Raw genomic sequence first — 16,360 nt, 5'->3', positions numbered from 1 at the left:
TAAGATATGACGTTCTTTAATGCCAATGATTCTGCAGCATCAGTTGCCTTGACCGATCAACAGCTTATCACGCAAATTCCCCCTGGGCTAAATGTGAATTATGGATTTTATTGACAGCTTAGTTCTGTTTTTGAATACATACCAGTCTGTCTTCAAATGATCCCGTCAGAACGTGTGTCATGTCTGATTAATGGCTTCGTCAGAAAGAAAATTCATCTCTTGAACAACTTCCCTCCGGCATCTGAGGAGGAGGACGGTGTAGCATTTTGTTAGACTGAAACAGTGCAGTTATTGTGAATTTTGTTAGCATGTATGTCAAGACCATTTTCTAAGCAGTTTCTGACTGTGACAGCTATGATGCTTTAACTGAATAATTCATTTCCACTGCTACAAACCAAATGTCAGTTTGTGGCAGAGCTTCTGAGGCCTAAGCTGCTCTAAATCACACCACAACAAACTCAGCATATTTTATGTTGTGATTGCTAAAATCGAAAAGATAAATTAATAACTCAAGGTAATAATTCTCTTTCTCCCTCATTGCTGCTCCTCCTCCATCTTTGCAGGAATCCTCTTCCTCCAGCTCGGGGAGGAAATTCGCAGGGTGCACCTGACCCATGAGCTGACCAGCCTGGACACCCTGAGGGCCCTCATTGTTCACATGTTCCCCCAGAGGCTCACCATGGCCATGCTCAGGTAGGCACTGATGACTCACAGATATGAACACATTATTACCACATTGAGATGTTTATCGATCTGTTTAAGATGACGCTTGAACCTCTGCAGCGCTACATTTACACTTCATTTAGTGGCAGTTTTACAAATCAATCTCAGATCAGGAGGCTTACAAACACTAAAACAACTACGAGTAAAATGAAAGTTTATCAAGCTAAGTCTTTAGTGTTTTATATGGTTCTCTTGGGGGTTTTTTTGTGCTCATTTTCAGTTCTCCAGAAAAGCAAACCTTGTGTTGCTTTTGAATAGGAGAATCAGATCTGTTCAGTGGTGATTGAAAGTTAGGTCAAATCTGAGTTTAAGTTGTACCGAATTTATGAAAATTATTTTTAAAAAATCATGTTTGAAAAATGGATAAAGGCCTTGGTCTCTTTCATCTTAACTTTATTCTAAAAAAAACTTGATACATTGTAACGAGAAGAAATTATAACAGATGCTCACCTGACCTCTCTGGCTTTGTGAGCAAAAGGCATTCCCACAGCATTATGCATACACCAACGTGTTTTGCCTTGATGTAAAACTTGTTGTGTTTACGTTGATTTGCTAATTTTCCAGAAACCATTTTTGCATGTTGACCAAACAGTGCAAAGGGGACTGAAAAAAACGTTTGTCCTACTTTTTAGATTTCACTTTGTAAGAAAAAATACTATCAAAAATATTTGACAGTTTGCCACACTTCACAATTGTGGGCTACTCTGTGTATGTTTTTATCATAAAATTCTAATAAATCAGGGATAATGGTCCACTTGTGATATTAAAGGAGTCATTATACTTTGCAAACCGCATTGCGTGAGTGTTGCAGCCTAGGCTCAAGAAGGAGATTGTTTGTTAAAGTAGAGGTCAGATTCACAGCAATATCTGTATTCATCTCTTTCTGAAAGCCATTTTTAGCTGAAGACCAACATCCCATCTGTCTCTTTCTTATGTACTGCCATGTTTGGAGTGACTGCTTAAAATCACAGTTGGTGTAAACTGACAAAATGATGAACAAAGGCTTGATGCTATCCTTCTCCAAACAATGTGGTCAAAACAACATTTCCATCAAGATGTTAATTATAGATCGTCTGTGTAATCTGCTGACATTTAACCATTACAGACTTAGTATTACATTTCTGATGCTAGGAGGCAGTTCTCAGTTAATTGTTTCATTACAGGCGCCTCAAGCAGGTAAAGATCTTTCATTTATCTGTGAGTGAATCTCCATCACTGTGCATTAGCAGCTAACTGGGGCTCAAATTGTCTTTCCCGGCACTGTTTATCATTGATTTTCATTTTTTTTTTCATGATTATTGATCTGCAGGTCCCCCAGCACAGCTCTACTAATCAAGGATGAGACCCGTAACGTCTTTTATGAGCTGGAGGACCCGCGGGATGTTCAGGACCGCTGCGTAATAAAAATTTACTGCAAAGAGCCCATCTACGGCACTTACCCCGGACACCACAACCCCCACATCGCTAACGGAGACTTGAGAGTAAGTGTTCAGTCAACCGAATTATTAAAATATTGACGATTTTACGGTAACGTTGTAATCAACATAAATATTTCTCAGCTAACAGAATAATGTGGTGGCACAGAACCATCCAGCTGGAGTAACAATTAGCACCAAAAGTCAGAATTCCCCCTACTCGAAGCCCCCATGTTCCCTGCTGCGTCACTGTTTGCAAACACTGCTTGGTGTTACGTAACGTCTCAGAGCTGAATTGGTTTGCCTCCATTGTGAGTCATGTGACCTTTTTCCTGGACCAGTTCCAGGCTGTCACATCTTCAGCGCTGACTCGGCTGGACGCCAACACAGTAAAGCAGAAAACACTGTTTCACAATGACACAGGAGCAGACCAGCTTATCTTACCTCATGAATCAAAATATTTGTATTCCTGCACCTGAAATGTGCTTAAATTAAATGCAGTATACCTATTCTGGAAAAAGGGCCTGGAGAGAAGGGGAAAATGGGCAGTAAATGATCAAGGACTGCGAATGCATTTGGGACTGTAGCCTCACCATACTCTGTGCCTCCACTACCACTGAGCCATGTGGAGCCTTCAGTAATATATGCTTCCAATTTTATTTTTTTTTTCAGAATTACTCAAAATGCTGGTTGTATGAAGTGCACCCGAGGTGACTCAGTCCCTTCTCCATCTTTCCTATTTACTGTTAAACAGGGGCCAGTAGAGCTGAGAAAATCTTAAGTATACACACAGCAAATAATAGCCTGGTTATCATAATAACTGGTCTTTAAAACCCTGGTTTATATTTATTTCTTACAAATGACACAGTGGGTATTTGGTACACTGATGGCCAATTTTTCAATCTTTTACACTTTTCCATATGCAGAATTAGAGACGTGTGTAATTTTCTTCATAGGTACATCTGAACTGTCAGACGATCTAATACAAATCTGGAAAAAAATCACATTGCATGATTTTATTTTCTTAGATAATTAGAATTGTATTGCACGAAATAAATATTTTATCTCCTACCAACCAGCAAGAATTCTAGCTCTTACAAACTTGTTCATCTTTAAGACACCCTGCTATCCTCATTAAATCATTATGTGTATTAAAGAAACTTGTCCACACACTTGGTCTGATTGCAATGCTTCCTCTGTAGGGTAAGCCTAAAGAGGACATCAGGGACAAAACTGTAGACTTGAGAGAGACAGACTTTGGTGAGAATGTGATGATTGTTGGTGCAATTATTAGAAAATCTAATCTTCCATCAATGGACCAGTTTGTGCATCCAGCCAGCCAACCAGCTATGCATCTATTTTTTATTCAATTATCCTTTGATTTTTCTGTCCAGCTGTTGGTTTACTTACATATCTGATTTTTAGTTCTCTGCAAACCTATACTTTAATTGCTGTCTTATGAATGACCCACAAAAACTCGTTCATCTTTTATGTGTTTAAATAAAACTGGGACAACTTCAGCCATTACTAGTTTTTAAAAAGTGTTTAATATTTTCTATTCTTACAGGAAGAAATCAGTTCTAAACAGATGAATAACATTGTGGAGAGGCAGACATATGTTGTGCTCACTCAGTGTAAAGTGTATCTGCATGTTAAACAGCTGAAATGAATTAAGAGCTGAAGGCAAAGAGTGTTTGCTGAGTCCTATGCAGCCGAACAGCTCCAAGGCTTTTTGTTTACATGCCTGTGTGTCTGATTGCGTTTCTCCTTGCCGCTGAGGTGCAGCTGCCCGCTAATGTTCTGGAGGTCAGCTGTTCCCATGGGATCCGCCGCCGCCTTCAGCTCTGCTCTGAAATCTTCAGAGCGTTTTACAGCCTTATCGAACAGGCAGCTTTACCTCGAGTTTTATGTGTGTAAAGTACATTGGCTGCTGCTCCTGTTGTCAAGGTGAGGATTGAGATGTGTGTGTGTGGGGGGGGGGTATTGAACTCCTGACAGTACAGCCCAGATTATTCCCTGATTGCAGAGCACAAAAGCATGACCAAGACTGCTGAGGCCAATCCAAGCCCTGTGCCTGCAGGGCAGGAGATGGTTGGGAATAAGATTGATTGGTAGATTTTTCTCAGAGAGAGAATGGGCAGCTTTAAAACGGCACCACGGGATAAACTTTAGGGACTGCAGACTACATAGGGGTAATAACATGTCGGTATGTCCTCAGCCTAGTTAAAGAGAGTAGCTGTTGCTAAGATACAAGATAGAATATGATGTCAGCTGTGAGACTATCCTCAGGGTGTTGTTGCAGGAGTCCTCTGGGTTATGTGGAAATATTGGTGTTTCAATTTGCATAGTCTCCTGGAGATGGCTTTGTGCGTCATGAGCAATTACAGTGTTGTCTTCTTTTGTGTTTTCTTGCCTCATCCATTACTTTTGTCTGCTAAGCCTGTGCTGAATTCAGAGCTGCTCATCTTTTATTCCTTTCCTCTCTGAAATGTAAGACTGATGCCAAAAGATGTCCTTTGTATACTCAGTCAATAAACTATCAGCTTGAAGAAGCAGTTTTATCTTTCTTAATGATCAGAAAGTAGCATCAGGAAAGTTATGGTGAACTCAGACTTGCTGCAAACTGTGATGGGGGTATTATGAGCAATTTTCATTTATTTTATTAAACAAAAATGTATGACGTGTTTCACAATTACTTGGAAAATAATAGAGTACTGATTCTGAAACACTTTTCCTCTCACCTATCACCTACTGTTGTAGCTCATAACACACTGAGCTGTATTTCTGTCCAGTTTATGAGGAGACTTCCTAATTATCAGTATCTTTGTTTGAATTTTTTTCTCAGAGGGAGATGGTGCATGCGCCCCAGGACTCTCCATCAAACCGTCGCCTCGGTAACCCCGCCATGTCCTCCCAGCATTCGTCATCCTCTGCTTCACCTCCTCAAGGCTCACCGTCCCGTGCCCGCCTGCTCTACAGCTCCGGGAGGCCTTCGTCCTACGCGGGGCCGCCCCACCACACCCACTCTTTACCTCACCCACACTCCCAGTCCCATCACTCCTCTCCCCTCCAGCAGCCCCAGCTCCACCAGCCCCACCACCCCCAGCCGGCCTTCTGTACCTCCTCCAGCGCCATCCTGGAGCGCAGGGATGTGAAGCCTGATGATGAGGTGGGCGGTTCCAGGAGCATGGTGCTGCTGCGAGGAGATGGAGGTGGGATCTACGCAGACCCGTACGCTTTGGGCCCAGACACGAGTCGGCTGAGCTTTGCGGCAGGTCCTCACTCTCCTCTGCCTGCCCGAGCCGACCCCTACGCTTCCTTATACCGCCGCGGGGGAGGACCAGGTCCAGGATCAGTTCGGTCGCTAACCTCCTACTCTGCTGCGGCGTTACAGGGAGAGCTAATGGAAAGCGGAGTTCTCTACAGGCCCGGGGGGCCACTGTACAACGACGCCTACACTGCTTCCATGCTGGCAATGGGTCTGAGGGTTCCACCACCCTCTTCTCCTCAGAAGATACCTGATATGAGGGATTCCTACGGGGGGACTATGTCCACTCGCGGTTCTCCAGGGAGGCAGAGTTTAAGAAGGGACTCGGTTACCTCCTCTGTGTTTGGCGACAGCCCCAAAGTCCGGGGCCAGGGTCCAGGGTTGGGTCTGACAGCAGAGCAGCTCTGCCTTATTGGTGGAGGTGATGGAGGAGGCAGCACTGGAGGCTATGGGTCACCGCTGATGGGGAATGAAACTGAGACCAGGTAGGATGGCTCATATGGAGCCGTTCAGATTCATGTCATATGCAGAGGAAAAGGTAGACTGCACTCATTGCTTTCTCTAACAATGCATGACATGTGTTACTTCAGTCACTGATCCTTAAATTGGGGACTAATAATTTGGTGCTTGTCTCATATGTTCACTGTTGAACTGTATCAACTGTTTTCATTTAGTTTCTGTGTGTTTGGCGGCAACATTGCAGTCATGTCTAGTCACTGTGTGGTTGGAAGGATTAATATTCATCTTAGGTCATTGCTCTTCGACCATCTCGTTTCACAGCTCTTCTTAAGGGGCAATCGCTGCCTAACAGCTGCTCTAATCTGCTTGATGGTACTTTTATTCAAAGGATTCAACACCTGCCGCATTTGATTCCGGCGTTTGATGTTTCAAAGGTTTCTCTCTTAAATTTTGAATCCAGTTTGGCATCAGTACTTGGAGTAATCCCACTGAGTAAGTTAGATTTTGTCTCTACTGTAAGTATGTGAAAACAAAACCTTGATGGAACGCACACTTCAATGAAAACATTGCTAGTGTGCAGTTGGAAAATGCCAACTGCAACTTCATGACTTTTTTTACATGGGATTAATAATTGATTTATCTCATTTTTAAAAATTAATGTACTTGTCAGTTGCTTGCTTATTTACTTGGCACGTGGCACATTTTTTATTTGCTGCCTCCTGTTGTCAATCGTACAAATCTGTGTTTTGGTTTTGTAGGTTTAAAGATGTCTAAGGATAGATCAGATGCTGAATTTCTTGGAAACATGAGCATGAACATCACTGTAAAATTCATTGCACTGGTATTTAAAATTTGATTTGACAAGTCTAATGCGAAAATTGCCTTTTTACAATATTTTGCTGATATGGATCTGAACTGCTTAACTTATTAATACAACATTTATTAGGTGCACTTTGCTAGTGCCGAGTTGGACCTCCTGTTGCTCTCAGAACTGCCTTAAATTTTCATCACTTAGAAATGAATAAAGCATTGCTCTTCACACCACTGTTCAGCGTGAAACCGTTCTGAGACTGTTGTGCATCAAAATTTCCAGTAGACCAACAAATTTTGATATTTTTGTATCTGCTCATCCTGCACCAAGGCACTTTAAATTGCCTTGTTGCAGAAAATGTGCTATATAAATAAAATTACCTTACCTTACCCCACTCAAAAACTCAGTTTGTACCTCAGAAAGTTGCCTCATGTTTTAATCTCCATAATAAAAAAAGTTTTTGGCTGCTCATTGTCAGTCAGATTTTTGCACAGCTGTTTTTAAGTGATAGTTTTGCTGGACAAATTATTTAGATAGGATTAATCTGCCATGTTTTTTTTTTTTTAAATATGGTAACTAAGGTGTGCAGAGTCAACTCTAAAAAAGTCAAGAACAGTAGATAAAGCAATGCAGCAATTCATTGATAGGTAACAGACCAACAAGTATTTATCTTTTAGCAGATTTATAAACATATGAGTATTCTCACAGTTAAGACTTGGGCTCAACTATTGTTTAAAAAGAAAAAAACTTTTTTTACAGAACTAAAAAAAAAAAAAAAAAATCAGGGTAATTCCTTAGCTGCTTGTGTACAGTTAAGACAGATTATTATTCAGATGCTAAACATAGATTAGTGTCCTCTAATGCATTTCCTTGTTTCTACAGTGACTGTGATGAATTTAATGCATCGGTATCACCTTGGTGGATAATTTTGTTGCAGCACTTAAGTGCTCTTTATAAAATATGCATGAAATGTCTGTTAGTTACAGTATCTTTTGGATTTGTGGTCTGAATCCAGGGAGCGAATGGAGGCAATGGAGAAGCAGATAGCAAGCCTGACGGGGCTGCTGCAGAGAGTACTGACCAGAGCGCCTGAAGCTGACAGTCCGTAAGTTAAACATGCTTTTGCAAAAAAAGTAAGCATGTGTATTTACATTGACCTCCTATAGATATTTGTTTTGTCAGGAATCTATCTGTACTTAATATGTGATAGAACATGTAACGGATCCTTATCGGCTTTGTTTTGCCAGGAGAAATTTTTTTTTTTAATCAAGAAAACATAAAACAAGATAAAATTTTTCCACCATTCAAAAAAGAAGGATGTTTACATAATTTGTTGATGATACGTGGACATTTCTGTCTTGCAGGGAGAAGCTCGAGACGGCTAGTGACTGTTCAGGAAATGACCGTAAGTAATTCCTGCTTCCACCTAGTCAATCCTCCACTGCTCATCGCTGCTACCTCCTGCTGGCCACATAAATTAGCTTTTCTTTCTTTCAGAACAGCTGCTGTTTCATTTTTATCTGCTTATATCGTATGTGATTGTTTTTAATGGCTGTCTTCTTTATTTTTGTCTTATCGTATTGCTGGCTTTTGCTCTTGCTGCTTTGTAACTGCTGCTCATTTTGTTTTAGCTGGACAAACTAAAAAAAAGAAAGGTAGCTACAGTTTGTGTTCCTGAAGTGTCTGAAACATGTTCCCCTGTCTGCCCGAGTCCCTCATTATTATCCTTTTCTTGGAGATCCATTCGCTTCCAAATGGTCTACATACTTTCCATGTGTTGTCTTAAAAAGACCTGCCTCTCTGACAACTGTTGTCCTTCAATTTTCCTTGTGTTTTTTGTGTGTTTAAGGTAGAGTTCATAGAGTTGCATTAAATTGACTCACAAAGTTCCGTGAGCTTCTGCTTTTTTTTTGCTTTGAGTGTTTGGTAAATACTACAATATCCACTGATTTTTATGGTTAATTTGTTGCAGTGTAGTTACAGTTGCATCTCAATAAATGATTCCATCTGTCCATCTACCTGTCTTTCCTTCCGTTCCTCGCCAATCAGTCTATTAATACACCCATCCATCTCGTAATTTTAATCCAACCATCCTCTAATTTTTATTTATTCCATCCATCTTGTAACTTTCATCTACTGCTCCCGTCCATCAGTCTATCTGTAAAGCTTCATGTCTCTCCCATTGGATTCATTTGTCAGTTCGTTCATCCATCCATCCATTTTGTAATTAGAACTTTTCTGTCCATCTACACTTCAATCCAACCATTAGCCTACTCGGAACCATCCATCTATTGTAGACTGATGGTCAATAAGAAAAATGATCTTAGCTCAGGCTGTAATCTGTGGACTCTTTGTTTCTACTTAATCAAAAATATTTCAGTTCTGCATCTTTATCTAGAGCACTGAAGCCTCAGACAGAAATTTGATGTTTCTCAAATTGTGGCTCAAGTGGCTTCAGCTCTTCTTTGTGTAGCTTTTATCATAGAAAGTTTGGTCAGTCAGACAATGTCATCTCGCCTCCAGAGACTTTGTGATTGAAGTGTTTAAAATATTAATTTTATTTCAGACCTTGCTTCATTTTTTTTTTTTTTTTGGTTTAAGTTAATTAAAGTCAGCTTAAATGCAACTCTGTTCTGAGTTCCTTTCCGTGTTCCTGTTCTGCATGATTCATGTAACCCAACACACCAATTACTGTGGGAGCTTAGCTGTCATTGTCATTTCAGAGGATTATCAGATTTGGAAGCTCTCATGCATTTCGGTTGTCTCTGGACGTTCTTATAATGAGACACTTGAAAATGTTTTTCATTATTGACCTATTTGTCCCTGAAGCCTCCCCATGTTTATTGTTCTGCGTCCTCTCCTGACCTTCAGCACTGATGGATATTGTCCTGTTTAAATATTTCTAGCAGCAATGTTCTGCTTCCAGTAGATTAACCTAGCATGATTTTAAGATTTAAACAACTCAAAGGTTAATTTAATCTTTAAATTTTTATTTAAAAAAAAAATCTTTGGGACTATTTCTATCAGCTCTGAATTTTCCCTCAAATGAGCCAAAGCATAAAGGAGCGCTCACTAAACTTGCATTTTTCTTTACGTTGATCAGCTCTGACACCATCTGCTCCCCTGGCTCTGATGCCCCCTCCATGTTTGGCGGCCAACCAGCCCGTAGCCGTGTCCCGTATGCAGATGCAGCTCCACCTCCAAGGCCTGCAGCAGAACACCAATGCCCTGCGCAAGCAGCTGTCACAGCTGCGCAACATGCAGGTGTGGATGTGGACTGAAAACAGCTGTTCAGTGTTGGGACTCCTTTTTGTTGCCTGTTCTTAAAAGTACTGTAATCCCAACACAGTTACAAAACTTATGGAATAACATCATTGAGTCAATAGTAAGTAAATAAATAAATAAATGTGGAAACATTCAATGAAAAAAACAACAACATTTGTTTAAATCAGCAAAACAAAAATACAAAAACATTTTTAATTAAATTGAGAATGTATGGAAAAAGTCATAATTACAAAAGACTGTTAAATTTATTGTTAGGTGGAAATATTACTTTTAAAATTCCTTGTAAAATTGAGCAGCTTAAAATTAAAAGCTACCTTTCTAAAACTACATATTTTTGGACCTCATACATCTTGCATATCTTCAGGTCTTGCAAAGATCAGTCACTTCTTCCCTGAGGCTCTCACTGGTTAACACAATAAACACTTTACAGCCTGAGTACTCCACAGTGAAACAAAACAGTCATGTTTGCACTTCCATAGGATGTGCAAACATGACTTTATTTTATTTTTAAAAAAATAAAATAAAATAAAGAAAAAGTATGACACTGGCACTGACGAATCAGAATTTAAAGAACCTAATGTAATGGGCAGAGCTCGTCTCAGGAGTCATTAATGCTATAAATATTTATACTTTTAAGAATTTACTTTTTTTTTTTCCTAATCCACATGTGTAGTTGTTTTTATTATTATTTAAAATACTCAGTCTCTAAAGATTAAAAAAATGTTTTTCAGCTGGAGAACCAGGACTCCGTTCTGTCTCTACTGCGTCAGACTGAGTCTGAGCTGAGCCTCATGATGCTGGACGCCATGCGACCCCAAGAGGACCCGCTCCAAAGACAGCGGCTCTTAGTGGAAGAGGAGCGGCTGAAGTATTTGAACCAGGAGGAGCTTCTCATCCAGCAACTGCAGTGAGTTCAGAGCACAGTTAACAGATGACAGTTTGCAGTTTGATCAGAATAAAAATGCAAATAAAGTAATGTAAATGAAGCGTTATGTTTTATTAAGCCCATATTTCTGATTGGAAATAGTTTTTTATTGGTCTGATTTAATATTCTAATTTTAAATGTCACGTTTTCATTAGCTGTAAAGGGGAAATTATAATGATTAACAAGGTTATGTATATACAGTATAATACAAGTTTTCTAGCATACATCGGAGTGTAAATCTATCATGTTTCACTTGGTGACAAAAGTTCCTGAAATAACACCCCAAAACACTTGTAGTTGTAATGGCTGCTAATGGGGATTATACAAAATATTTACTCAGGAGAGTTTCACTTTTTTTTTTCTTTAGGTCTGATGGGTTTAAATGGAGACACATATTGAAGTTTTATTTTCAGAATTCCTTAAATGAAATATTAATGAAACATTAAAGAAGAAAATATTCTATTTTTAGATGCTGAAGAAGCATGTGGTAAACATTCAGATCTGAACATTTATTACTTTTATTTTGTTGTATTGTGAAGAGTTTGGTTTAATTAGTTGCAGGCATGTTTGTTTTCTCCGGTTTTTTTTGCTTGTCTCAATGATTATGAAGGCCCTGGAGAGTCAACGGTGGCTGTCGTTTCTAATTCGTTGCTTTTCTGTGTTAACCCAGATGTATACAGTAATTGCTGAACACATAGCAACTGGTCTGTAAAAGCAGATTTTTTTTTTGGTCTGTTTAGAAAATTATGTTGAATGTTGTGGCGGAATCGTCTCAAACACTGCGCCACTTTTATTCCTGGGGGTATTTGTTTTTCTTTTTCACAGCGACCTGGAGAAATCTGTTGAGGAGCTGCAGAGGAACTCGTCTGTCAACCACGGCCTGGTGACGGAGCAAGAGGTGGAGCAGAAGAGCAAAGAGCTGAGGATGTTGGGAGAGACTCTCGCTGAACTCAAAAGTAGGGACTGCTTTGCAAATTGGTTGTTTTCTAAACCCAGTGGATGTTCAGGATCCAGCTGAGGTTGATGAGAGAGTCACTATCCTGAGTTTAAAAAAGTGCTTCAGTATATTGCAGCCTCTAACAGTTTATTTTTTAAAGAACCTGTATTAACCTCCATTTATCTTCCTATCAACTCTAGTCCTACTGAAGAAAAGTATTCCCTTATCATGCCTGTTTTGTGGTGTTCAGTGTTAATTTCTACCATATACAGTGTTTCGAATGTAGGCAAAATCATTCAGTTTTATCTAATTTGACCAAGGCACGTTCTTCCACAGTTTTGCCCTGTCTCCTGCTTGATTTATGGAAAATAGGACTTCTTATAGCTTTCAACACCCTTTTTTTTTTTTACCACTAATCCTCTCATAAATGGCAGAATATTGTAACTCTGCCAACAGATTCTCTCATATGAGCTGTGGATTTCTGCCACACCTCCAGAACCTGATGGTTATGCACCATTTTGTGCATTACAATGCCTATCACACAACATCTTAATTAAATAAGTTGAAGTTGGTGTTTTAATGTAGAAAAAATAAAAATAAAAAATAAGTACTTTCAAAAGGTACTTTAAACTGGTGAGACTAGTCCTATGTAATAACATAGTCTTGTAAATATTCAAAATGAAATATGAAATGGTATGTTAGTTTTAGTTAGAGGTTGTGGTTCAGGTGTGAGCAATTCAACATTAATATTTATGGCTCTTCCTACAGTTTAATTGCTGTTCATGAAGTTTCAGTTTTGGCCTCTTGCCTTGCTGCCCTGACCTGTGTACTACTCTCTGTTCACTGAATATTAATGAGTTATTCTGAAGCTCTGTGGGATTCATTATAGCAGAGTGTTATATCTGAACACTTGTTGTTACCATGTCCAACAGGTCCTACAAATGTGAGAAAAAAATTACCCTGAAATAAGAGCGAGATCCAAATGTTTAAAAGAGTTGTCTGTTTGGGATGACTGACTGCCTGAAATTAGCTTTGCCAAAGTTTGTGGATAAAGTGAAAGTGAAGGTGAGCTCTGTTCATTATTATAAGAAAATAGATATCCATAAAGCTCTGGTAGTACATGAACAGCTTTGAAGGTATCTCACTTCAGCTATCCATTTGTCAAGATTTGCTGGACTTTAATAAATACTCCAGAGTTATTTCTTGCCCTTATCAGATCCTTGGTTATCGCAAGTCCATTCCCATTTCTTTGAGTCTTCTGTATTTACAAATAAGCAAACTAGAATTAAATCAGAAATCACTATCAGTAGTTTGTTGTTTTCAGACAGAACTTGTCGCTGGGTGAGAGGATTGTCTGAATTTCCTTCCCTGCCCTGTTAACTTTTTGACTTGATCTTGAACTAGCTGAAGACTGTGGATGGGTGCCGTTGGGTTTCAAAGTAAATAATTTCCACAAAGACACCCAGAGGATTAATCTGTTTTTGGGATTCATCTGTTTTTGAAAATTTGGAGATACAAAGGTGAGGTAGTCCTGACTGTATTGTGTATTTTAGTGAATACGATGCACACATTGACAAAGTGATGTGTGATTAGGTTGTTACAAATGTGGGGAAAAAAAACTTTCTCATTGATTACATATTGATGGTCATGTCGATGTTACTCATCTCTGAGATTCTGGCTATTGAGGTCGATGCCCTGGTGCAGTTTTAAGAGCTTAAAGTACCTATCCTAATCTCATTACTGATTTATAAAGCAAAACAAAACAAAAAACAGTATTTATCAGTGAGTGCTCGCGCTATTTAAATTTCTAATTAAAGCAAGCTAAGAATAAAAGCCTGTGGTACCCTTTTCTAATAACATGACACACAGTTTTCTCCACTTATCTCCTCCTCCTCTCTTCCTCAGACCAGTTCCCCAGCCTGCAGAGTAAGATGCGAGTGGTGCTGAGGGTGGAGGTGGAGGCTGTTAAGTTCCTAAAAGAGGAGCCTCAACGCCTGGAAGCTCTACTGAAACGCTGCAACACCATGACTGATGCTCTCTGCACACTTCGCAGGTATTCACATCAAACGCTCCACTTTTTTTTATCAGATAGTTTCTTACTTTGATGTTAAACCAGTTTGGCTCGTGCAACACATTTCCGAACATGGAGCTTTTGTGCGTTTAATTTGAAAGCAACCAAAAAAAGAAAAGTGAAACCATGTCAAAATTATGCCCATACACAAAAGTAGAGTATGGAAACCTTACTGTTTACATAGTAGTTAAAAGGAAAGTAGTCTGCCATTTGCAGATGAAAAAATTGATTATATAGTCATCACCAAAGCTGAGCACTACTTTAAAGTTTTCATACACTTTGTGGGTGTAATATGACGAAAGCCAAAGCGTAGATGTTTGTTCATATTGTGCATTTCTGTGTCTGCTGAATGCCTGTCCAAAAGTGAAATTCTGTTTGTCTAACATGGTGATGGAGGCAAAACAATATTGGCAGCTTGCACTCTGAGGGAATAAACAATTTCATAAGCCAAAGATTATTGAATAAATACGATTTTATGCAGTTTTAAGAAACGACTCAGGATGAACATTTTGAAATAGACATTAACTCATATATTGCTGTTAATAATTTTAAATGTGGTGTATGAATGTGTTAAATAGTAACTTAGCGCCTGTGCATTTTATAGTAATGTCTGAATATGGCGAGTTCAGCGGAGTCCGACTGGAGCAGCATGCTCTCCTCCCCACCATCAGTACTGCTGATAAAACTAATGTTGAGATGTTCTGGCCAGTAATTAAATCAGATGATTATTTCATCAGAGCAAGCTGTGATCAAGACTCCACAGATTCAACCTTCACATCAGCCTCTTTGTGGGTTGAAGTGTTTCATGTCAGTAGATAATAAAATACAAGAGCAAGCTTTGAAATATAAATAACCTTTTTTAATTAACTCATCTATTACTTAGCAAACTCAATCTGTGCTGCAGAGAATGTAAATTAAATAAATTCCTCTCTAAACATTTATTTTTAAACATTAAAGATGCTTTATTCCACAACTATTCTTTAGAGAGGACAGGGAATCTGGTGGGGGTTGATGGGAAGATGGATGGATCTAAATACACTAAAACCTTGAAAAAAAAATTGTTAGAGGTTGCAAAAGAATTGAAACTGATGAAAAGTTCATTTTTCAGCTGGAAAATTACCCTAACCATACAGCCAGGTCTACAAAAATATGTTGGATCAAAGCATATTAATGTGGTATATTGACCCAGTCAGTGTCCAGACCTAATGGACATTAAGAATCTGAGGTGAGACTTGAAAATTAAAAAATTATATTTAATACTCACCATCCAATCAGATGGAGCTTCAACTCAAATATTGCCAAAACATGGGGATCTGATGTGAAAGGTGGTTCTAGAGAGTATTGTCTCAATGAGGCTAAATGCAAATAAATGCCACAGTTTTTGTTTTTTAAAATTTTTGAAAACAATTATCAAAATTTTAAGTTGTTCTTGGAAATGTGTCATTTTAAAGTAATTTTGTTAGCATTCTTTTCCTTGTGCATAGTAGTATATTGTGTTTAATGTTCAATGACATTGTGTTTTCTCTGTTTGCACAGACAAGTCTCAGAAGGTGTGTGGAAGACCCCTGAAGACCTTTCCAGTCAATCCCAGAAAAGATCAGACGACCTGAGTCGCAGCTCTGACCTGGACATCCTGAACAGTCCTCCTCTCAGCCTCAGTGACCTGAGCACCAGTGCCGGTCTGGCCAACTGGATGCCCCTGTCCTCCTCTGCCAATGAAGCTGACACCTCCGGTCCTGAGCAGGACGTCCAGTCATCCATGACCTTCAGAAACCGAGTCCTGGATGAGCTGCCCAGTCGGCGCCCTGCAGACAAAGCCGTGTCTGCTGAAGTCAGACTGGTAAACCTCATCATGTTCATTTCTCTTCATCACTCTGCTGTAAACAGAAATATATTTGCCGCTCACTCTTCTGCCAGATGGCAGATATTCATTTACATTTGACATTATATCTGAAAGCTCTTAAATCTGTTACTCAGGCCCTCGTCACACACGAGCAGATGGTTTATTATTCCGTTTGTTGGGGCAGCATTAGAAAACCAACTCCATATATCCTGCCAGTAATTTCATGTTCTTGTTTTATTTATCTGTGTCTGTATATCTGTTAGGCGGCTGAGCGGGACTGGGAGGAGAAACGTGCCAGTTTGACCCAGTTCAGCGCCCAGGACATCAATCGCCTGCTGGAAGAAACCCAGGCTGAGCTGATGAAGGCTATTCCAGACTTGGACTTTGCTGCCAAGCACATAAACAAACCGGCAGTGCCCCCCAAACCTCAGATTACCCTCCCAATAAGCTCCACCACAGCTACTTCTTCAGCTGCTGGGAGCACTGGGACCACAGCCACCACTATGTCCAGTGGGGAGCAGCAGCCTGGCAAAGTGCAGCTCGCTGCTCAGAAGCTTAACAGCATGGAGGGTGGCGGCTCACATCGAGGGTCTGGTGAGTTGTGCAGATTTTACCATCAACTG

General features: G+C 39.7%; 1 protein-coding gene across 11 annotated transcripts in view; it reads left to right on the top strand.

Moving 5' to 3' along the window:
* The window catches only part of srcin1b (SRC kinase signaling inhibitor 1b), a 100,015-nt gene that overhangs the window by 70,619 nt on the left and 13,036 nt on the right, over window positions 1–16,360 (top strand). For 10 of the 11 annotated variants that reach the window (XM_032574277.1, XM_032574283.1, XM_032574282.1 and 7 more), the window contains 12 exons: window positions 564–693; window positions 2,033–2,204; window positions 4,984–5,891; window positions 7,692–7,781; window positions 8,041–8,081; window positions 8,308–8,331; window positions 9,780–9,940; window positions 10,693–10,868; window positions 11,712–11,842; window positions 13,729–13,876; window positions 15,431–15,734; window positions 16,001–16,331. In XM_032574277.1, coding sequence (XP_032430168.1) covers window positions 564–693; window positions 2,033–2,204; window positions 4,984–5,891; window positions 7,692–7,781; window positions 8,041–8,081; window positions 8,308–8,331; window positions 9,780–9,940; window positions 10,693–10,868; window positions 11,712–11,842; window positions 13,729–13,876; window positions 15,431–15,734; window positions 16,001–16,331 — 2,616 coding nt within the window. The remainder of the gene's footprint in view (window positions 1–563; window positions 694–2,032; window positions 2,205–4,983; window positions 5,892–7,691; window positions 7,782–8,040; window positions 8,082–8,307; window positions 8,332–9,779; window positions 9,941–10,692; window positions 10,869–11,711; window positions 11,843–13,728; window positions 13,877–15,430; window positions 15,735–16,000; window positions 16,332–16,360) is intronic. The other variant, XM_032574276.1, reaches the window with a different exon arrangement.

This window comes from Xiphophorus hellerii, chromosome 10 (genome assembly GCF_003331165.1).
Source record: "Xiphophorus hellerii strain 12219 chromosome 10, Xiphophorus_hellerii-4.1, whole genome shotgun sequence".
Lineage (NCBI taxonomy): Eukaryota > Metazoa > Chordata > Actinopteri > Cyprinodontiformes > Poeciliidae > Xiphophorus > Xiphophorus hellerii.
The sequence above is the reverse complement of the archived record's forward strand: the minus strand, read 5'-3'. Positions and strand labels throughout refer to the sequence as shown.